General features: G+C 41.4%; 1 protein-coding gene across 1 annotated transcript in view; it reads left to right on the top strand.

Annotated features, from left to right (window-relative positions):
* The first annotated feature begins 22 nt into the window (after window positions 1-22).
* Ccdc191 (coiled-coil domain containing 191) overlaps window positions 23-24,405 on the top strand; it is a 72,766-nt gene continuing 48,383 nt past the window's right edge. The window contains exons 1-6 of the mRNA XM_021184944.2: window positions 23-155; window positions 8,314-8,455; window positions 16,395-16,532; window positions 17,823-18,001; window positions 19,462-19,685; window positions 24,013-24,166. Coding sequence (XP_021040603.1) covers window positions 108-155; window positions 8,314-8,455; window positions 16,395-16,532; window positions 17,823-18,001; window positions 19,462-19,685; window positions 24,013-24,166 — 885 coding nt within the window. The 5' untranslated portion in view covers window positions 23-107. The remainder of the gene's footprint in view (window positions 156-8,313; window positions 8,456-16,394; window positions 16,533-17,822; window positions 18,002-19,461; window positions 19,686-24,012; window positions 24,167-24,405) is intronic.

Genomic DNA, 24,405 nt, shown 5'->3' on the forward strand with positions numbered 1-24,405 from the left:
AGCAGTCTGGGAGGAGGCGCAGTTGTCTCTGTTGTGGCCGAAGTCTAGGCCTGAGCTTGCTAAACGTGCTGCTGGCGCCCCAGGGAGGGTCCGCCTCAAAGAAGAAGATGGAGCTGAGTCGCTGGAAACGGTTATCAAGGAAGCTGAATCTCAAGGTGATCCCAGTCGGGAACTTTGAGGAACGTGAGCCGGCCCTAGGCGCCACACAGCCCTGAAGCCAGCCGCTTCCCGCCCTGCGCTTCCTCACTCTTCCCCCGGGGGCATCCTTACCTGGCCTTGGCTATCCTAGAGCCAGCACAGCCCTAGGAAGCATGGTTTAAGGAGCCAAAGGGTCTGTGTACTCACTAGTGTGATGGGCTGTATCCTGTAAGGATTATTTCTATCTATGGAGAGGTCTCCTAGTGTCCATCATGGTGAGAGGAATTTGCCCCTAGTCCTTACCTCTGCCACCAATTTTAGGAAACTTTCCGCACATTTTCCCCTGCCCCCTTCAAATCTGAGTTAAGGGGTCTTTGAAAGGAAAAAAAAAATCATCACACGAAATTCTCTGACGTTATCCCTTATATCTTTTTCTTTCCAGTTTTACACCAGGTATCTAAAATGAACCCAGAAGTCCAGATGGTTGTATCTCAATACTTTATCCATATGGTTATCTCTAAATTCCACAAGCATTCAAAGATAGAGCCTCCCCGCATCTCTTACCTCTTCTGTGTATTAGCACCTAAAGGCATCAGGAGGGTGGGGGAAAATGGGGGAGGGTAATTAAAAAAAAAAAAAGAGACACCATTTAAAACTTGGAACATTACAAAAGTCACAGTCATGCAAAGTCACAGCCACACCAAGTGTGCCTTCCAGAATACCTCTTAACAGTCAGAAAAATAGATGCTTTAAATGTAAACGAGAGTATTGAAATGGAGGGGCTTCAGCTTTCAGCAGCAGAGCAGTTTCACCAGCTGCTCTTACCTTTCAGTTGCACTTTCCTGTAAAAAGAAAAAAAAATCCTCTAGACACGTGGCTTTTGTGGGGGACCCAGGTAATCATTCTTGTGGGTTATCCTAAATATAGCAGCTGTGTGCACAGGGCACATTCCGCTTAGTGAAAACCATGCTCCAGATACCAGAGGGCACAGGCCAGGGTGTTAGTGAGTGGAAACTGAGGTTGCTCCATTGCATAATAGATGGGGCCCGAAATAGCATATGAATATAGATTTGATGATGCAAGGCAAAAAAAAAAAAAATTGGGACAACTTAGAACTACAAAAAGAGGGATTTTTTTCCCCCTGATAGTGCTCATTATATTACTGTCTAGAGGACAAAGTAAAACACATGAACGTATTGAAATTCAACTGAGTTTGAATAGGATCAGCTCTTTCTTTGTTGCCGTGACAAAGTTATTCAGACAGAACAGCTGCATTAATTGTGTGTAAGGTGAGCTGAAGGTGAAGTGTTAGGTAAGGCAGGGAGGATATTATATCCTTTACAGCAACTCTCTTGTGCCAGTTGATTGGTTTGTTGTCCCATTGTTTAAAAAAAACAAACAAACCCCGAATATTTTTGCAAAACGAATCCCCTTGCTTACTCAGTGACTGTTAGAGTTCTGCGAGCTTCTGGATGTCAGAGAACAGAGAGGAGGCTCCCTGTGGTCTCGATTTCTCATTTCAGGTTAATAGCTGACTGATCTGGGTAGAGATTAATTTGTTTTGTTCGTTTTAGGCTTGGTACAACAGTACAAGTTGAGTAGTTTTGTTCCACACCCCCCACTCCTGTTTTACCAGACAACATCTCAGGTGTAGGAAGGACTGGAAGGCATCTGGCTACTTCTACAAACAGGAAAAGAAAGGACCATAACAGTCTTTAAAAATGGCAGAAAGAGGTGAACTAAACAGTGTTTGTATGTGTTTCATGAGAAGTAATGTTTCTATACCCGAATATAGAATACATACTTCTATACTTTGACTCTTAGCCCTGGAGAACTAAGACATTAAAAAAAAAAAAAATGCTGATGCCTAGACTACAGACCTAGTACATTACAATCTCAAGGTAGCCAAGAGTGATAAGGATGTCACAGACAAGGCCTCCTGTTTCTTCTACTGTGGTTTAATGCACTTTCATTGCTAGTAGTGCTGAACTTGCCAGTGAGAAGTTAGGAGGAAAGGATGAAGGCTACCTTTCCATATGCTTGAGTGAGAAGACAGCTTAAAGACAGTAGTGTTGCTGAAGCTATTGCTATGCATTAATAGTTTGTATCTATTTCCTACAGTCTTCATTTGAGCCTGATAATGTGGGGCACTGGATTAAGGTAAGGCATTTCAAAATCAAACAGGAAGCATAAGGGTCAGGCGTCATGATAGATCTCCAGTGTGCATACAGATGACTGTTGTTATTCCCGTGCAATTTTGTATGTCACCTCAATTTTAGATTTTCTAACGTCTTTCATTATTCTGTTGCTTCTCGTGAGGTGGCTTAAGTATAAACAAGAAAACAAGTCGATGCACAGCCTTTCCACCAGCATGGGCATCACATGAAGAAGCCAATAGAGTAAGAAAAAAGAGACCTTGGGAGGTAAAGTTGTAGCCTTTGTCAGACACAAGGAAGACTGTTTTGTTTGTACTTCAACAAGAGGACCCATTGGCGAAAGCTACATGGCTATCACCAGAATTCTTTAAAGTCAAGAGCAGTCCAAAAATGGACTAAAAGTTTTCATCAGGAGGCATGTTTTCCATCACTGGGAATATTGGAGTAAATGCTAGAATTTCACTTAATGTTGCACTAATAAAGAGTAAGCTGGAGCATCCATTGAGAGGGGGATTAGATAACCCGCACAGAAATAATGACTTCCTGACATATGATATCTTCCAGTCCTGAGATGTGTACTTTATAACTCAGGTACCATTAAAAACACTTCATGGGCATACATCTGAGTGTCAACTTAGCAATTCATTGTAATCAGTTTATTTGTGTAGCACATAGTTCAAAATCATGTGGTATTTTCCTGAGAGAATATTCTATCTGGCAGTAGTTTGAGCAAATGTTATCTACATTGGCAGGTGTTATGGGCACCCAGCCAGCCAGCACCCAGCCTAGCTGTAAGGTTTTTAAGCTATTTACTCACTTGCTATTATTTGTTAAGTGCCTACTAAATCCAAGCTCGGGATGTTGAGTACCAGAGCTGAAATGAGACACAGGCCACAGATTATAGTCCAGTGGAGCATAAATAACTGACTTAAAGCTACTATGAGAATTGAAGTTAGAAGAGAAGTATATGATGAGAGGCATTAATTTCGACAGGGCTAGGGAAGACACCCTGACCACTGCAGAAGCCCTGTCCACAAGACAGCTGAGACAAATCACATTGTGAATGGCAGCCCCTGGAAGACCACTTAACCTCCAGGAACCCTAGCTTGCATGTCAGTGTCCAAGTCTCAGTACTGAGGTCCTGCAGGCCTTAGTGACACACTTGCTTACCACCTCTTTTAGAGGGGGAGATTTAATGAAAACTCAAGGATAAAATCCATCTTGTCTCACTTGTATGATTTTTCCTCCTTCATGGAGCTGTCAGCCGGCTGGACTCAGAGTCTTATCATCCTGCTAAACCATCTGCACAGGCTCTCTCACCGTCCTGCTCACAAATCTCCCGTCTTAAAAAATCAATAAGTTCTTATTCGACCCCGAAGTCAGTCCTGATTGTAGAATGATTTTATTTTCTTATCTAATATCTGCAGATATATAGAATGTGGACTCTTGGCTTTCCTACTTTCATTGTTCTCTCTTGTCCACGATTATTTTTGCTTACTTTCTGTTTCTTACTCAATCAGCAGCACCATACACATAAAAAAAAGTCTATTTATTTCAGTTTCCCTTCCACAGAAACAGTTACTAGAAATGACTTTTTTGACCAAATTTATCATCTCTTGATAGCTATCAAACTTCTCCACTTTAATTTGATAGCCTCAGCTCTGATATTCTAGGCACCCTCTCCTCCTGATCTTTGTCCATTGGACTGTTCTCTCTTGCTTCTCCTATTACCTCTGTGTTCTCTGCCCCCCCCCACCACCCCAGATTTTACTCCATAATGTATCACAACTCTGGGGATGCCCTCAGTAGTTAATGTTTCCTCCTAATACTTCCAAATACACTTGAGTGGCCCATCCTTTAAAAATAGCTGTGAATTTGTTATGTGGGAGGATGGTGAAGATAGAGAAAGGCCTCTCTTTAGAACACAAAAGGAAGATTGCTAGTTGCGTTGTGGATTTAGCTGAAGTAAGTAACCATAAGTTTTAAGGTACAAAAAAAAAGTAGATTTAAACCGATTCTACATTGGGGATTGTCACTACAGAAGTGAAGGAATGGAGATTTGGAAGTAAGACAGTAGCAGACCGTCTGTATGAGTAGGAAGGAAGGGAAGGTGCTCTTTCAAGATCTTATAGATGTAGAGGAGAATGGCTTGCAACGACTAAAAGACTTGATTGGATGCAGCTTCAGTGTTGTGGGAACAAGAGGAATGAAGCATGGAGATGGAGTGGTTGATTAGCATGGAGAGCTGGTTAACAGGGTTTGGGCTGAGGGATGAAATGGTCTGTACAACGTGCTTTAGGTTAAGTGGGCGGCTAAAGTAGAATTGCAGAGGATGCTGTGATAAAAGAGAAGGTCCAGCAAACCTTGAGAGTGAGACATTGGTGAGTATCCACAGTGATGGAGAAATAACTTAGAATCAGGCAGGTGCTCAGCTAGCACTAAATGCAGCATTGCATGATTTACAATTCATCTTTATCCTGTCTGACTCATCTTACTGCGGTACATCCTCCCGCTTGATTGAGCTTCCTTATTCCAGAGCTCTGCGTGCCTCTTCTCCTCCCAAGCCTTTCTCCTTCCTCTATGAAGCAGGTGCTCCCTGGGCTTTGTTAGTTGCTGATACCTCAGCCTGGAGTAGAGGAACTATCACTGAACATAGTTACCAACTGGTAAGCCTCTTACAGCTGGAAAAATAGATGGCTCAGTCGCTCTTAAAGTGTTTCTCTTCTAAGCATGAGAACCTGAGTGAGATAGCCAGAATCCACGTTAAAGGCAAGACATGGTGGTGTTTGTAATTCCAGCTAGGGAAGCAGGTGGACCCCAGGGGCCCTCTGGCCAGCCAGCATAGCCTAATTGGTGGCTCCAAGCCAGTGAGAGCTGTAGCCAAGGTGTCCTGTCCTGCACACACAGGTGCACATGTATACATACACATGCACACAAAAAAACTTATTTTTAAATCAGTCTGTCTTACTTTAGAACTGCTCTTGAATGGATTACTGTGCAGATGGCATATGGAACCAAAAACAAAAACTTGAACTTTCTAAGAATGAAACGTTTACTTTTGTTTCCCCATCGTGTTCACTAGATTGCTGGAACACAGCTAGAACAGAGAACTGAAAGAACATATGACAAATGGACACAAGTTACTGAGAGAGACTAGACCCCTCTTAGCTCTTATGTGTTTATTCTGGGGAAAGATAATACCATAAGATGAAGCACTGCAGACGTTAATTCTTAGCCTTAGTGTCATCACGTACGTAGTTTAAAGGCTTGCTTTGTTAGAACTGAGCAAATGCTCCCTTCCATTCAGTTGTCATTTCCAGACCTTTGCCTGTATCAAGATCAGTTTCCTCATCTGTCCCAAGCTCTGCGCCACTTTCTATTTAGAACCTATACAAGGGCTGGAGACATGGCTCATGGGGTAAAGGCACTTGCTGCCAAGCCTTAAGCACCTAAGTTTGATTCCTGCGACCCCATTGTGGAAGAAGAGAACTGATTCCTACAAGGTATCCTTTAATATCCACCCATACATATAAACAAAAATAGACAAATACATGTATATAATAAAGTTTAAAAAAACTACAAATTTCTAATGAAATGACATATCATCTAGTTATCTCTTATATTCATAATCTAAAAAATTTAATCAAGTCTACAAATCCACTGTTTCTTTTTCTCTTATGAGTATTAGCTTAAAAATTAAAATTGATAGCTTTATGTATGCTTGTTTACCTGTGTGTGCATACAAGCACAAATACTATATACAAAATCATCTTTCTTAGAACTCAAGAAGCTAAAGGGTAGCCGTAGGCCCACATAGTCAGAATCAGTGCATCCTTTAGTGCATGCTGTAACGTAAAGCTGGATAACCCACGGGCTTTGAGGAGCAATGCAGGAAACAGTGTCTGTAGACACTGGTGTCTCCTTCACTCAACTCTGACAGTTTGTTTTTCTGTTCCAACACCTCCTATGCCCAGATTTTATCCTTGGATTTTAAACTGTAGAGCTCTGCTGACATCAGAAACCTAACAGAAGGCAACACCAGAGCTAGATAATTTAACCTCTGGCAAGCTTTTACAGTTATTACCAAGCTCTCTACCAAGGGTAAGAGGCAAAGTCATTTCCAAAGTAGGTCAGGAACACTACAAACGCAGCAGCGCAGCATCCTGGAATATAAATCTCCTTTCTTCTTCTTCCTTTACTAAATACTTTACTTTTCTTGGTTACTGAGTGAGTGCTAGCATGAACCTGATTGCTAAGGGTTCTCTTATGAAGAAGAGAACAATTTCTGCTAGTGTTCTGTTTGGAGGCTATAATAGAAAAAAGTCAATTGTAAATGATAAAGGATACAAAGTTGGAGTGGATGACAGAGGAGAACCAGGAGGAGGAGGTTCCTTACAGTGGTTGTGGCGAAGCCCTGCTGCGAAGGTGACGTTTGAGTGAGAGCGAGGGGTGAGGGAAAGAGTGCGATGAGAATTGTTAGGAGAGATGTGTAGACAGAGGGAAAGAGTGCGATGAGAATTGTTAGGAGAGGTGTAGACAGAGGGAAAGAGTGCGATGAGAATTGTTAGGAGAGGTGTGTAGACAGAGGGATGGTGGTTAGTGAGGCCCTGGTGTGGTGACACCATCGGAATGTTACAGGATGAGTGTACAAACGGGTCAGTGTGGCTGACACAAAGTGGGCTGGTGAGACAACAGAGCTCACAGAGGGGTTAGGGGTTCAGGACCCTGAAGCACACTGTAAGGATTTGTCTTAATTCTAATTGAAATATTGAAGTGTTTTATGATTTGGCTCTCACTTGGAAAGGGACCACTTGCTATGGTGAAGGCTGTTGCAGAGGCTGTTGGGAAACTCATTCTTTGGACTGAGGTGGTGGCTGTGCAGATGGTGCAAGGAGCTCGGTTATGAGTATACGTTGAAAATAGAGTCAAAACATTTTCTAACAAGTATGAAAGAGTCGGACAGACTGAGGGACAGAGACAAAAAGAGGCTGAGAGACTGATTTTAGTTTCTGAAAGACAATACAATTTTCACTTAAAGAACTACATCATGAGTTGTCAGTGCCTGTCAGAAGAGTAAACACTCAGCAAAAACAAGGGAAAGCAAATGCAAGTCTTGGGGACACAGATGCTGGGGTTCACCTATGAAGTAAAATAAAATGTTCCCTACTCGGTCCAAAGGCTAAGATGTTTCCCCTTCCCCAGTACTGTGGCTTTGGTCGTGCTTTCATTAAACTCTTGTTGTTGAGTTAAAGCAGTCTACATGACTACAGTGGAGGCTGTCTATTTCAATTGTATTAAACCTGTGGCTTGCTTAACACAGTGCTAGTCCTTTTTACCTGTAGAAATTGGAGGAGTCAGCCTGTAGTTTCTGTTCCCTTACAAGTCTCAGTGGCACAGAAACTGGTATCAGTTGTTTGTTCAGAATAAAGTATTCAGGTTTCAGGATCCTATTGCCAATGCCCAAACAAAACCCTAACATGGACAAAGGAGGTAATGGGAGGAGTATTATCAAAATATGCCACATGGGTATTAATGTGTCACAATGAAACCCATTATCTTGGACAATTAATACATGCTAATAACAAATAAATATTCATTTTATTTATTGTGGTATGTGTGTGCACGTGCACATGGGTGTACAGGCAGATATACATCTATGTGTATATAGATCTGTGTGCCATGGCACCTGTGTGGAGGTCAGGAGTCAGTGCTCTTCTACTGCCTGTGGGGCCCACGGATCAAGCTCAGGTCATTAGGCCTGTGCACCAGAGCCTCTCATCAATCCTGTTTCCAACTTACCTAAGCCTAAACAGCATTCTTAGAAACCCTGGGAATGCTAGTTAGTACTTGGCCAATTGCTGCAATTAACTTAACATTACACACACAACTAAAATACTGCTCAGTGTCAACAAAGGGGGAAAATGAAAGAATCCTATTTGTTGTCAGAAAAGCAGCCGTCTTCTAGCCCTGAACGAGGTTACTATCATGTGATGGATTCTTTTTTTCTGTTATCCTGAAGAGAGTGGAGAAAGCTTCAGAATTTGCCATTTCGAATACCTGTTCTACCAGAAATGCAGATTTGCCTGGAAGGTTTTGGCGGCAAGCAGTAGATCTGGCAGCATGTGAGGAAACAGAGTATCATGATGACGTCTATGAAGAAGGTGAGAGGATGCATTGCAGGTGTGATGGTAGCAGTTCTTAAAGCTCAGCTCAGAACTCACTGCAAGGCACGGAGTGGAAGCTGCTCTTATCCTCACTCTTAACCTTTGCTACTCTACACCCCTGAAGCTGCTTACTCCAGAGCTAACTCCATTACTCTGTTAGACCATCTGTAAAGGTTTGTGTTTGATTCTGTGTATTTGTGTTTGTCTGTCTGTCTGTGTATGTGTCTCTGTGTGTGTCTGTGTCTTCATATTGGTGTCTGCATGTTTATAAAGATGCCGGAGGAGGCCAGAGGTGTCAGGTTCCCTTGGAGCTGGAGTCATAGGTGGTGTGAGCCGCCTGGTGTGTGTGCGCGTGCCCCCAAGAGAGCGCATGTGTGCGTGCACACATGCATGCAAGCTAGGAACTGAACTTGGATCACCTGCAAGAAAATCTGCACTTTTAAATCTAAACCATCACCCCAGTCCCACAAGGTTGTATTTAAAGCCCACTGTGTTTCCTGAATTTGAAGGAGCCACTAACAGAGCAATTTGATATTAACTGGTGAATGGTGTAAGGTATTGGCCCTATGGCACAGATGGTGGCATATTAACTTGATCTGGTATTACACTGTGAATTGACCTCTAGTTTATAAACTAGTTCAGTTCCTTGTGAAGAGGCTCTAAAACTAGTTTAACTTCCTTGCCTCCTCAAATCTCCATTTTGAAATTCAACATTTTGATTACTGAACTATTCCACTTAAGGCATTCAGGGGCTTGAGTGCAACCAGCAAAGGAGACTGGGAAAGAGAGTCTCCAAGGGAAGAGAGAAGTGAGAGGACTATGTCCTGCAAACCATCTTCTGTTTGGATTATTTGTGTCCCCAGTTACTTCATTTATCTCTATTCAATGCATACATAGTTAAGTCTTATTCCACCATATTAGACACTAGAAGTATTGATTATGAACAAGAAAGCAAAGCTGTGTTTTCATGGAGTAAGCACTCTAGTGTGGGAATGAAGACGTAAAAACAAATTATCAAGTAGTGATGTATTCAAAACATCCCAGGTAGAGGGCAAGAGGTGTCACAAGGTCAAAGTACAGACAAGCTTGGACTACATGAGAAGCCGAAGGGAACCCAGTGGGGCGGGCACTTCCAGTAGACATGGGCATGAGGAGTGAGCAGGAGACCCACTGTCCAGGGCACTGTTGGCCTGGGGAAGCACCTAGAGTTTATTCTGAGTGTAATAGGGTAGGACAGGATTATAAGAGGCTGTATTTAAATAGAGGAAAAGGGTAGTGCTTGAGGGTGGGGGTGAGGGGAAGTAAACTCTGGGAGCTGCTGAAGTGGGTTAGGTGAACTGATACTGACTGTTCTCAGAATAAAGGACAGCTGTGCTGTAAAGTCTTTCCCCTCACCTTCCACCCTGCCAGCAGCCATACGTGACATACTTTAAAAGCTCTCAGAAACCCTATAGTTGAAGAAAATTATTGTCGTACTCCATTTCCCAAGCTTTCTAGACCATGAACCATTTTTAGGGGACAGGTATTTTATCTCTGTAATACTTACTGTCCTGAGAAACTACTAGGTCCATATGTACCTGTGCTGGTGTATAGAAAGAGCATGGTACAAAGGCCTGGTTTTTATTTTCTACTCATCAGCTGCATTGATATCCTACCATAACTAGGGCTGTGGGGAGCAGTCTGGGAAAATCTCTGCTCTTAGGTAGGCTGCTTGCCTCTTTCTATTCGGCATGAGGAGCTGTGTAGTATAACTTCAAAGGAAGGAAGTATTCTCCTTTGGCTCTTTTAGTACTTCCTAGTAAGCCCTTACTGTGAGTGGCATTCAGTAGACCCAGACTGTGTTACATACAAGTTATATACATAAAGGTATAACTTATACACAGGTTAATAATTATCTCTTTCTCTGCCTTTCCACTATGTTTCTACTGTAGTCCCCATGAGGTACCTTTCAGAACCTCTGGTGGATGTCGTCTTTCTTAAAATATCTTCTTCTACTGTATTCACCATTGTTCTCGTGACGATATGTGATGATACAACTCCTGCATGATGTGAGGAAGTAAGGTGAATGACACTGTCATTACAGTGATAAGCAATCAACCTAATAAATGAGGGGGCCTCTAATCTACTAACTAAGAGCAATAGTGGGGCTGGACAGAGAGATCACTCATATCCCGAGGGAAACGGCATAAGAGAGCACACAGTCTGGATATGCTGTTTAAACAGAGTGCAATTCGAAAGGGAGGAATAATTTCTGGAATTTTCCACATGATGTTTTTGGATCTCTGTTGACTAAAGTAACTATAACTGTGGGAAATGAAGCTACAGATAAAGGGCCACTAGTATCATTTGTTTTCTCCTATTTTAACTATAAAAATATCTCATCAGTTAGTATATAGAAACACCTAATTGTGTAAGAACTATGAGACAATAACAGTGGTGAAAGCAATGCTAAAGTAAGTGGTTTTCTTCTTTGGCATCTCCATGCCCTAGACTTTGAAATATATAAAAATGATGAAGTTAGTAGTAATGGAAACATTTTCTCCTGTATTTACATATAACTTTTTTTAACATGGAAAATAGTTCTTTCTTTCTTTGTTTTTTAAATTTTATTTAATCTTTTTTTTTTTTTTTTTTTTTACTCCAGATTTTATCCCCCTCCTGGTCCACCCTCTGAGTGTTCCTCATCCCATATCTCATCCCAACACCCCTGCCTCAACAAGGATGTTCCCACCCCACCCCCTACCCCACCCCACCCCCCACCCCACCAAACCTCTAAACTCCCTGGGGCCTCCAGTCTCTTGAGGGTTTGGTGTATCTTCTCTGACTGAACCCAGACCTGTCAGTCCTCTGCTGTATATGTGTTGGGAGCCTCATATCAGCTGGTGTATGCTGTCTGGTTGGTGGTCCAGTGTCTGAGAGCTCTTGGGAGTCCAGGATAATAGAGATTGCTGGTCCTCCTACAGTGTTGCCGCCCTCCTCAGCTTCTTCCAGCTGTTCCCTAATTCAACCACAGGGTTCAGCAGCTTCTGTCCATTGGTTGGGTGCAAATATCTGCATCTGACTCTTTCAGCTGCTTCTTGGATCTTTCAGAGGATGGTCATGATAGGTCCCTTTTTGTGAGCACTCCATAGCCTCAGTAATAGTGTCAGGTCTTGGGGCCTCCCCTTGAGCTGGATCCCACTTTGGCCCTGTCACTGGACCTCCTTTTCTTCAGGCTCTTCTCCATTTTTATCCCTGCAGTTCTTTCAGACAGGAACAATTATGGGTCAGAGTTTTGATTATAGGATGGCAACCCCATCCCTCACTTGATGCCCTGTCTTTCTGCTGGAGGTAGGCTCTACAAGTTCCCTTTCCTCACTTTAGGTCCCTCCCTTTGAATCCTGAGAGTCTCTCACCTCCCAGGCCTCTTGTACATTCTGGAGGGTCCTCCCCTCCCCCTTCCCCAGGTTGCCTGTTTCCAAATTCTTTCTGCTGACCCTCAGAACTTCAGTCCTTTTCCCTCACCCAATACCTGATCATGTTCCCCTCTTCCCTTCCCTGTCCCCTTTCCCACACAGGTCCCTTCTGCCTTGTGATTGATTTCTTCTCCCTCCCAAGTGGGATTGAGGTGTCCACACTTGGACCCTTCAGCTAGTTGACCTTTTTGAGTTCTGTAGACTGTATCTTGGGTATTCTGTATTTTTTTTTTTTGTGGCCAATATCCACTTATTAGTGAGTACTTACCATGCATGTCCTTTTGGGTTTGAGTTATCTCACTCAGGATGATATTTTCTAATTTGATCCCTTTGCCTGCAAAACTCAGGATGCCCTCATTCTTAATAGCTGAGTAGTATTCCATTGTGTAAATGAACCACATTTTCTGTATCTATTCTTCTGTCATGGGACATCTGGGTTGTTTCCAGATTCTGGCTACCACAAACAAGGCTGCTATGGACATAGTGGAACATGTGCCCCTGTCGCATGCTGAGGCATCTTTTGGGTATATTTCTAAGAGTGGTATAGCTGGGTCTTCAGGTAGATCTATTTCTATTTTTCTGAGGAACATCCAGATTGATTTCCAGAGTGGTTGTACCAGTTTGAAATCCCACCAGCAATGTAGGAGTGTTCCTCTTTCTCTACATCCTAGACAACATGTGCTGTCACCTGGGGTTTTGATCTTAGCCATTCTGATTGGTGCTAGTTGGAATCTCAGGGTCATTTTGATTTGCATTTCCCTGATCACTAAGAACTTTGAACATTTCTTTAGGTGCTTCTCAACCATTCCGAGATTCCTCTGTTATGAATTCCCTGTTTCGTTCTATACCTCATTTTTTGATTGGTTTGTTTGTTTGTGTTTTTTGGTGGTTATCTTCTTGAGTTCTTTATATACTTTGGATATTAGCCCTCTATCAGATGTGGGGTTAGAGAAGATTTTTTTTCCCAATCTGTAGGTTGCCTATTTGTCCTATTGACTGTGTCCTTTGCCTTACAGAAACTTCCAGTTTCATGAGGTCCCATTTATCAATTCTTGATCTTAGAGCATGAGCCATTGGAGTTCTGTTTAGGAAATTATCCCCTGTGCCATTAAATTCAAGGCTTATTCCCACTTTCTTTTTTATATGGCTTTATGTTGAGGTACTTGAGCCACTTGATTTGAGCTTTATGCAAGGTGACAAATATAGGTCTATTTTTACTTCTCTACATACAGACAGCTGGTTAGACCAGCACCATTTATTGAAGATGCTTTCTTTTTTCCATTGCATATTTTTGGCTTTTTTGTCAAAGATCAAGTGACTGTAAGTGTGTGGTTTTATTTCTGGGTCTTCAATTCTTTTCTGTTGATCAACATGTCTGTCTCTGTACCAATACCATGCAGTTTTTATCACTGTTGCTCTGTAATACAGCATGAGGTCAGGGATGGTGATTCCCCCAGCAGTTCTTTTATTGTGAAGAATTGTTTTTGTGTGTTTCTTGGGACCAGTGCTTAGAAAATTTTTTCTAGCCTTTTACTCTGAGGTAGTGTCTGTCTATATCACTGAAGTGTGTTTCCTGTATGCAGCAAAATGATAGGTCCTGTTTATATATCCAGTCTGTTAGTCTACATCTTTTTATCGGGGAACTGAGTCTATTGATGTTAAGCGATATTAAGGAATAGTGGTTGTTGCTTCCTGTTACTTTTTTTTGTTGTTATATTTTTTGTTTTAAGAGGAGGAATTATGTCTGTGTGGCTATCTTCTTTTGGGTTTGTTGAAAGAAGATTACTTTCTTGCTTTTTCTAGGATGTAGTTTCCCTCCTTGTGTTGGCATTTCCCATCTATTATCCTTTGTAGGGCTGGAGTTTTGGAAATATATTGTGTAAAATTGTTTTTTGTCATGGACTCTCTTGGTTTCTCTGTCTATGATAATTGAGAGTTTTGCTGGGTATAATAGCCTAGGCTGGCATTGTGTTCCCTTAGGGTCTGTATGACATCTACCCAGGATCTTCTAGCTTTCATAGTCTCTGTTGAGAAGTCTGGTATAACTCTGATAGGTCTGCCTTTCTATGTTACTTGACCTTTTTCCCTTATTGCTTTTAACTTTTTACTTCTTTCTTTGTTTTGTGCATTTGGTGTTTGATTATTTTTATTATGATAGGAGGGATTTCTTTTCTGGTCCAATCTATTTGGTGTTCTGTAGGCTTCTTGTATGTTCGTGGGCATATATATATATATATATATATATATATATATATATATATATATTTTAGGGTAGAGAAGTTTTCTTCTATACTTTTGTTGAAGATATTTACTGGCCCTTTAAGTTGGGAATCTTAGCTCTCTTCTATACCTATTATCCTTAGATTTGGTCTTCTCATTGTGTTCTGGATTTCCTGGATGTTTTGGGTTAGGAGCTTTTTGCATTTTGCATTTTGCATTTTGCATTTTGCATTTTCTTTGACTGTTGTGTCAGTGTTTTCTATGTATGGTATCTTCTGCCCCTGAGAGTCTCTCTTCTATCTCTTGTATTCTTTCGGTGGTGTTTGCATCTATGACTCCTGATCTCTTTCTTAGGTTTTCTATCTCCAGGGTTGTTTCCCTTTGTGATTTTTTTATTGCTTCTACCTTCATTTTTAGATCCTGGATGATTTTGTTCATCCAGGTTGTGTTTTCCTGTAATTCTTTAAGTGATGTTTGTGTTTCCTCTTTAAGGGCTTCTACCTATTTACCTGTCTTCTCCTGTATTTCTTTAAGGGCTTATTTATGTCCTTTTTAAAGTCCTTTATCATCATCATGAAAAGTGATTTTTAAATCAGAGTCTTGCTTTTCTGCTGTGTTGGGGTATCCAGGACTTGCTGTGGTGGGAGAACTGGGTCCTGATGATGCCAAGTAGTCTTGGTTTCTGTTGCTTAGGTTCTTGCACTTGCCTCTTGCCATCTGGTCTTACTGTCTCTTACTGTCTCCTTCCTGTGGGCCTGTGAGTCTGTGATCTTAGATGTATCAGCACTCCTGTGGAGACTGGCCCTCTCTGGGTGGGATTTGAGTACTGAAGGTTGTGGGACAGCCTTAGCTCCGGGGTGCAGATGGAGACTGGAAGCCTACATATAACTTTTCACTTATTATTTATGTATTTGCTTGCTTGTTTTTTATTCTTGCATGAATTTACATGCCAACATAGCATGTGGTTGCCAACAGAGGCCAGAAAATGATGTCAGTCTTCTGAGCTGGAGTTACAGGTGTTATGAGTTGGCTTGAAGAGCCTGAGATCTGACCCAGGTCCTCTGCAACAGCAGGAAATGCCCTTACCCACTGGGACATCTCTCCCACCCCCTGTGAAGATTTTTGAATGCTACTGAAATGGCAGCTGGCTTTCAACATCTATGCTCTGACTTCCTTTACACTCAGGGTCTCTCCTTCCTATTTAGCTTTCTTGGTTCTACCTTGTCTCTTCCAACTCCTAAAAGGTGGATTTCCTTAGGGTTTTTGTTTTTGCTCTTCTCTACCTACTGTGTTCACCTGATAATGCCATCCTCTTCTAATGCTTAAAATACCATCTGTATGCCAACAACTCTTACATTTGTTCTTTCAGTTGGACCCATGGACCCATCCCATGAAATTTAGAGTGTTGCCACCAATACCATCTTGACCTTCCAATTTGGTTTTCTCTTTCTCACAACCCTCTTATGGCTTCTCACACTTAGAATGGCAGACAAAAATACCTAGAGTTGGATCAGGACTCTGAACAAAAGCGTTTCAGCTTCAGGACATTTGGGGCCAGAGTATTATCATGGGCAGGCTGTCTTATGAACAGAGTGTTTAGCAGTGTCCTAGCCTTGACACATTGGATGCTGTTATCACTTCCCCTGATTGTGACAATTCAGTGTTGCTGTATTTCAAATGAGGGGCAACATCACAACCTTGTTGATAAGCACTGCTTTCAGCCTGGATTATCACTTCTTCTATCTCACCATTATATCTCCCCCACCTCCTCTCGCTCTCTCTCCTGAATTTCTCCAGCCACACTGCCCTCCTAGTTACTTCTCTGGCTCTCTAGACACTTGTGCAGTAGGGCCTTTGAACTTTCTTTCCCCTGCCTGCATGGTACAGCATTGCTTGTATGTCCATATGGCTCACTCAAAACCATCCTTTGCTCAGATATCTTCTACTTAATCCCTCAATTTAAAACTACAACACAACACCCAGTCTCCATTTCTTGTTTCCCTGCCTTGTTTTTATAATATTCATTTGTTATTTAACCTTGGTTAGACTGCTAGATTCATGGTGGTAACATTTTTCTATCCAATTGTGTTCCTTGTTATATTCCAGTGCTTAAAATAGTATTTGTCCATAATGGGTGTTCAAGCACACTGAGTGAGTGAGTGAGTGACTGACTAACTGGATGAATGAATGAATGAAAACAGCAAATAGAGGAAGCCTGTAAGTCACTGAAACACTAAAAGGTGGTTTTGTTCTACTGACAGCTCAGGAACTAGTCAATGACTGGCTGGACAACAAACTTAAACAAGAATTAGCAAGTGATGAAGAAGGGGAAAGCACTGTGCTGAGCAGCCCCCCTGTGCCAGACACCCATGGCCATTTGAAGTATGACAGGTTTGATGGTAAGAACGTATCTGGTCCTTCTAAGCTTTGATATCTAATGAATGTTTGTATGAAGTAGTTTTTATTGTTGTAAATAATAAATGATACATTTGGCTTATGGATGTTTGGTTTATCTTTGAGAGTTTAATTTTTCTTGATTGAGTATAAATCCCCTTTGCTATATCCTTGGTTAGTTCCTATTGCTTTTTAAAATTAAAATATTACATTATTTATAATTTTGCCTATAATTTATGTAGCAATTAAAAGTGCCTCTTGCCCATATATCATCAGATAACTATTTACTTTGACAGAGAACACACTGGAACATTCACATATCATCTTATAATTATAAAATGCTTTGTATGCTTTGATTCATTTTCATTTACAAGAGAGGCTATTTCTTTTCTCGGGATGTTTCCTTTCTTTTCCTCTTTTGTACAAAGCTAATGTCAGACAAATTAAATAACAGACTTGTAAAGGATCTTCTCCTGTACCTCAAAGGTTTGGGGTTTTTGATTTTGTTGTTTGTTTTCTGCTGTGGATAGGGTAACATAGTAGGGCAGCTTTCTACACCTGACTCAAGTCAGCCTTGGTGAAACCAGCTGATGGCATTCCTCTTGCTAGGACTCCAAAATCCCCCACTAGGGAATCAGTCATGAGCTCTGAGAGCTAGAGGATGACTTTAATGTCACCCCGTCTAATTGGTCAGAGTCCTTGGTCACTAGGCAAACCTACTACACTATACTGAATCTACAAGGAGTTACACTACACTGCTGTTCAAATAGCTTAAAGGTAAGACTAACCATGCCCAGCCTGGGTAAGGATGTGGAGGAGCTGGGAAACTCCCTTAGGACTGACGGGATGTAAAGGTGCTTTGGATGGCAGTTTGAAAAGTTTTGTATGGACACATAGGACACTATGTACCTATAGTATGAATGGCTATTCTCTAGCATCTTGTAGAAGAAAGTGGATTAAAGCCAGGGTAATGTGTGCTCGAGAATGAGCTATACCACTGAGCTATATCCTAGGATCAATTGAGGGTTGTTTTTACGCAAGTGAGTTTTTGTGGTTGTTTAGGTTAAAGTAATACCTTTTAAGTCTGGCTGTGAAGAAGCGCTTAGTGACTTGGGTGAAAGCGGTTCCCGGCGGATGGAGCTTTGTGCTTGTATCTGAGGTGGTTGCTGGGAGGCCACAACTGTAATCACTACTTCCTGCTGGTGAAACAATCACAGCCTTGTAGTTTTTGGAATTTTTATGTAAATATGAATATTATTTCTTAATTCCCCTCTTGGTTGTTTTTTTACTCCCAGATTTATGTGGCTATTTGGAGGAAGAGGAGGAAAGTGCCACTGTTCAGAAATTTATAGAGCATCTGCTCCATAAAGAAGTGGTGGCTTCTGAGATGGTGGAAGAGCTTGGAATGGAGGAGAACCAAGGCAAGAGGCAGCAGAAGGATCCTCGTCTTACCATGGAGATGAGACATAAGCAGGTGGGAGGGAAAAACAAAATTAAAATGGATAACAGGAAGCAGTCTTTGTGTAACACATTTAATAAGCTTAAATAAAGACTTAGGCTTTATTATGAAAAAGGGTGCCATCTGTGGTTTGGTAAGGAAGAATAAAAATAAAATATAAGAGCTTCAGAAGAAAAATAATTCTCATAAACTGAGAGTAGGAAAAAATTTATTTAAGAAATAACCAAAATTAGAATAATAGATTTTGACCAGTTGAGAACTGAACTAAACTTTATTAGTGTGAATGTGGCGCTTCCGATTATAAATATGTAGATTGCATTTGCTCCAATTTGGTCTTTGAATGGTGACATTAATATATTATCATGAATATTCTGCTAGATATTATAAGGATAATTCTTTTCTAGACAACTAAAATTCACTCATTTTGTGATTATAATTTGAAAAGGAGGACAGATCTGAATTAAATCTAGTTCAGCTGTTTTGAATTGGAAAGGCATATGGGAACTTTCCTTCTTCCAAAAGGAATAGTAGGTAATAGAGGAAAAGGCGAGCTCTGCCTCGCAAAAGAATTTGGGGAACTCAGAATGACCATGTCTTTGCCATAGGACAAGGACTAAGACTGAAGTAGCACTAATATCTACATATGTATGCTGTCTTTTTATAACACTTGATTTCTAAATACAAATTATGAATATTCACTGTTTTGAACCATTAAGGTATACCTAGCCAGCCATGGCAATGGTGGAAAAATGGGAAGATGTAGGATCCTGGGTTGATGGAAGGAAGGAAGGAAGGAAGGAAGGAAGGAAGGAAGGAAGGAAGGAAGGAAGGAAGGCAGGCAGGCAGGCAGGCAGGCAGGCAGGCAGGCTCAATAACACATATGCCCATTATCTGTGAGTCTTACCACAGCTAGAGGGTAAAAAGGGTAAAGTTAAGAGAGGAGCCAGCCTCTGAAGAGTTAGCATTGAAAGGAATGAATGTGCATATTTAGAATTATCCACAAAGGTCTTGTTTTTGGTTCCCAACTGTGGCCACAATTGCTGGCATACTGAAATAAGAATACAAATGCATAGAGCCTGGTAGTGTTCCCTTGGCAAGCATCTCTGTTCTGTCCTTCAGATTTTAGCCACCCTAATGTATCCCTGCTCTTTCTTAAGTGGCTGTTAAAGTACAGAGCCCAGGAGGGAAATGGCCATATATACATGGGGCAAGCTTCAGAATAAGAACACACGGGCTCTGAGCCTTTCCTCACACTCAGCTTATCCATCATGCAGTTCATCCTAGATGGGGAGCGTCCTTTCCTCTAATTGCTTGTAGAACTTTGTACTTGTTCTCACTCAGGGAACAAATGAATGGCTTTGTTTTTCCAATAAGCAGTGGTGTTCTGGGTGAGGATGTTTCAAATTGGTTGTATTCCGATCTTCAAAATGTGTCCTAAGTGTCCGCCTGTGCATTCTACTTGTGATTTCTGAAAGGTCAAGGAAAATCGCTTAAGACGTGAGAAACAACTGCAGTCCCAGAGAATGGCAGATGCCCTGAAAAAAGCAGCCTTCTTGGAGGCTCAGAGTCTAGTGCAGGAAGAGAAGAGAAGGAAGGCTCTGCTGGCCAAGAAAGAGAAGGAGGACATTCAGAGAGAGATGGTAAAGCTGCGGAGGGAGATACTTGAAAGAAGGCACACTGTGGAAGAAGCATGGAAAATGTGAGCCGTGTGATTGATGTGCAGGGGGGAGGATGTCTGTTTAAGCAAACACATCAGGAGTACTCTCAAGTGCTAGGAATGTATTACCACTGCAGATACTAAACAAAAGAGTGCAGCACCTACTGTTCTACTATCCTAACAGATTACTTCTGCGTTTTCATGTTTTCTCCTGGTCACGGACTCCTTGCCTACTTAATTGCAACCATCAAGTACATTTGCTTTGTTATTCTGCAGTACCAAGCTTGCCTAGAGTCCTGAGATATGTGTTTTATCCCACAGAGTAGCTGTACCATAACACAGTGGCCTTGTCCTGTATTGCTGACCATTTTGGCCTTTTAATGTTTACCAACAGGGTTAAAGAGATGGCTCAGTGGGTCAAAGCACTGAATGTTTTTCTAAGTTGTCTTCCAAAACCTACATTAGGTGGTTCACATCTACCTGTTAATGCCAGCACCAGGCAATCTGATGCCCTCTTCTGACCTCCACAAGCACTGCACTTACACACACAAACCACACACAGGCTCACACATATATACAGAATTAAAAAGAAAATAAATCTTTTAAAAATGTACCAATATGCCGGGCGTGGTGGCGCATGCCTTTAATCCCAGCACTTGGGAGGCAGAGGCAGGTGGATTTCTGAGTTCAAGGCCAGTCTGGTCTACAAAGTGAGTTCCAGGACAGCCAGGGCTACACAGAGAAACCCTGTCTTGAAAAAACCAAAAAAAAAAGAAAAAAAGAAAAAAAAATGTACCAATATAATAATGCAGTTGATGGTCTTTACTGCTAGAACCTTGCCGTGCCTTTGAATTATGTTTTTAGGATCTATTCTTATGAGTGTAATTAGTGGGTTAAGGGGCATGGATCTTTTGTGACTTTTGAAACATTGCCAGATTACTTTGCAAATGAACTGTACCTGTTGACAGTGTCACCAGCTGTGGCCCAGTGCACCACACTCTTCTCTGTACTGGGAGGTGTCACTTTCAGTATTTTTTTCACATTTAATAGGCATCATGGTAAATGGTTTGCATTTCTTTGGTTGCATAGGTTTTTAAAGGTGGAACATATTTCTTTCTTGCTTCTGTGTGGTTAGTAACTGTCCCCGCCCTACTGTGAATTGTGTTGGGGTCTTATTTGCTGATAATCATACAGCAAGTCACTCCCTGACTACTGATAAAGAAGAGGAATACCTGACATAAGAGGAAAATGGCAGTAGCCCTCACAGGATGTAGTCCCTTATCCATCTTCATGTGGAAAATGAGCTTCACAGGTGAAATAGCTAATGTATTGATTCTGAGAAATAGCACTGATGCATGAACAGCAAAAATCTTCCAGCAACGTGACTGAAGTCTCTGAAACTCCAAGCCAGAAAGACCTATTAGGTAATCCTTCCACCCCGTCAGGCCACGCGACTTTCCCCCCTGTGTTCTTGATTGCTCTCATTCTGCCCAATTTCAAACAGCTCAGCATGGACGTGTGCTTCACTCCCTCAAGTGCCGGGCTCAGGCCTCCTCCAAATGCTGCTCTTTCAGAAAGCAATCACGAGTGTTTTAGTGAGTTCTCACTGAGGTCAACCCTGCTTTTCAGATTGCTCTCAGGCCTTGAAAAAAATAGCCTGACCTAAAATAAATCGTGAAAACAAGTACCATTTGATGGTAGCAGACTACAGTGGGCACTCAACACTTGCTCCCTGGACAGGCATCTCTTACCAAAGTTAAGTCTTACCCGTGCTTAGAGTGACACAGATAACGCACTCTGCTTCTAGGTGGATGAACTGATCTGAACTTCCACACAGCAATTGGGTAAATAACAAGAGTCATCAAGTGGTATTTTCCTTTGACCTAGGAATTCTAGTTCTAGGGAAAAAAAAAAGCCCTAAGAACTGATTAGAAATGCAAAGATTTTTATATAGTGATAACTAAAATAGCATTATTAGTAGTGATAAATAATAAATGTTACAAAATTAATAGACAATGATTATACAGTGAAGCAGGATTGACATGTTATTGTTTATTCCCTTGTGGAAATATGAATGGCTCTTTACCTCTCTAATATTCACAATTAATCAGATATTATTTTCATTATGGATGTTATTTTAAAATGCAGATTGGTGTTCTAGAACTGTATTGCGTGTGGCACTTGCAGTCTCACTAAGGGCCTTGTACTTGCAGTCTGCCACTGAGCTCTGTCCTAAGTCCTAGAGCTGTACTAATTCATGCCCCCATGACATGTCGATAGGGCTTGTTCTTTTGTCTCATTTGTAAGGTATCCTGAATCTGCTTTACTTCATAAAGAGATTTATTAATTACAAAAAGAAAACACCATTAGCTGAAGGGATAGAAAGATGGCTCAGTAGTTAAGTGTATCTCTTGGTCTTCCAGAAGACTAGAGTTCAGTTCCCAGCACCCTCCCTGAGATGCTACACAACCACTACAGCTTCAGCCCCAGAGGAGCTGGTGCTTCATTGGTGCTTTGAGGGCACCTGCTCACATGTGCTATGCATTCACACAGGAATATCAATAAAAATAATTTTGAAAATCAAATAAACAATAGGTTAACACTAGATCATCAACCTTAATCCAGTGAAACAGTCTAGTATCACCAGTAATAAGACATGACAGTGCATGCCTCCTATATAAGTAAAGATGAATGACATAATGTCTGTATTCTAGATTCCTCTTTACTTGAATTTCCACAACTGTAAAGCTCCTGAAAGCCTAGGTGACTACCTGAGCTTTCATAGCTGATTCCTCATGGCTTGCTCCACATCATTAATAGTATATCTTTGTGTACATATATCTGTAATTAGTGCCTATAAAAAGACAATATTGGGAGCTAGGGGGTATAGTTCAGTTTGTAGAGTGTTTATCTAACATGCACAAAACCCTGGACTTGATCCCTGGCACCACAGAAAAAGTAGTGGCACATGATTGCCGTTCCCCATTTGGGAAGTAGAGACAGGAGGATCAGGAGTTCAAGGACAGCCTGGGCTACATGAGANAGTCNCNAAAAAAAAAAAAAAAAAAAAAATAGAAAGAAAGAAAGAAAAGAAATCTATAAGATCACTTGAGTTGGTAAGTGTGGGAGGATGCCTGCAGGAGGACAGGGTGGAGGGTAGGAAGATTCTCTAGACTCCATTTTCTCTTTAGTAATTTTTTATACTATTAATTTTTTTCCTAGAAAGCCTATAAAAGCCCATGATAAGAATCTCATTCCTTCTTTACTTACGGGTTCATTTGGCTCTCTAATAAGAAGAGATACAGGGTGGGGAAGATGGCTCAGGGGGAAAGTGCTTATTTCACAAGCCTGACAACCTGAGTTCAGTCCCCAGAAGCAACTAAAAAGCCTGGTGCTGTTAGAAGTTGTTCTGGTTTGTAAAGAGACTACCATGACAATTGAAGTGCCTAGCAAGACAGACCTTACCCCACTGCAGCCTCCCAGTCTTTTTCAGCTAGTTAGTCTGAAGAGAGTTGGTAAGAAAGAGGAGGGGATAAGAGTTGCTGCTCAGGGAACAGGATCACTGGTCCAGGCCATCAAAGTCCTAGAACAGAGAGTGGACTTTAGTGTAAACTAAGACTTTACCAAGTGGGGAGGAGTAAAACATTTGCTACACTGCATTATAAAAGTCTATAAGATGGGGGAGACACAAAGGTTTATTCCTTGCCCCAAACACAAGGTTTATAGTATTTGATAGAAAAAACTAATCCTAGTCTTTTCTATCCCTAGCAATCCTTCAGCAGGATGGGTAGCAAAGGCAGGATAGATACCCTAACTAAGAAATGCAGCGGCAGAAACAAGAGAGACCCTGCCTCAAAACAAGGTGGCAGAGAAGCAATTCTCAAAAGTGGTTCTGTGACTCACACAGATGCTGTGGCACATGTATATCTTCCTTCCTTCCTTCCTTCCTTCCTTCCTTCCTTCCTTCCTTCCTTCCTTCCTCTCTCTCTCTCTCTCTCTCTCTCTCTCTCTCTCTTTCTCTGTGTGTGTCTGAGAGAGAGAGAGAGAGAGAGAGAAAGAGAGAGACTCTGTCTCTCTTTGTGTGTATATGTGTGTAAACGTATACAGAGAGACAGAAAAAACTTTATAGATATTGACAAACTTTGTTTGATCAAGGTACAGCTTAGTAGTAATGTCAATAAAAATGCTTCATTAAAGCACCTACTGTGCTGTTTGTCAAAGTATATAATTTATTTTGTTTATATATTACAAAATACTTTTTAAAAAAGTCACCCAACTCTGGAATATTTAGTATTCATTCATTCCAATGTAGTAGACTGTAATTACTCATTCTTAAAGCTGATAACTATTTTTAAATTGTTACTAATAGAGAAAAGAAAAGACAAGAAGAAAATTCTCAGAGGAATCCAGAGGGAAAAATGATGGAAAGTACTCGCATACATCTGGATGAGGAAAAAGTTGCAAAAGAAAGAAGAAGAAAACTGAGGGAGACACTAATCCAGACTTTCAAGGAAAATCAGCAGGTGAGAAATCTCCAGGTGCCTCTCCATTCAGCATCCTGTAGCATGAATGACAGGACACTCCATCAGAGATGAAATAAAGTATGCTAGGTATGGTGGGTCACACCTGTCAGCCTGTCTCACCTGAGGCTGAGGCAGAAGGATCACCACAAGTTCCAGGCCAGCTTTGGCTACATAGTAAATGCAAGCATAGTTAGTGCTCTATGGTTTTAAGTGAGGGAGGAAGGGAGGGAGGGAGGGAG

Source organism: Mus caroli, chromosome 16 (genome assembly GCF_900094665.2).
Source record: "Mus caroli chromosome 16, CAROLI_EIJ_v1.1, whole genome shotgun sequence".
In the NCBI taxonomy this organism is placed as follows: domain Eukaryota; kingdom Metazoa; phylum Chordata; class Mammalia; order Rodentia; family Muridae; genus Mus; species Mus caroli.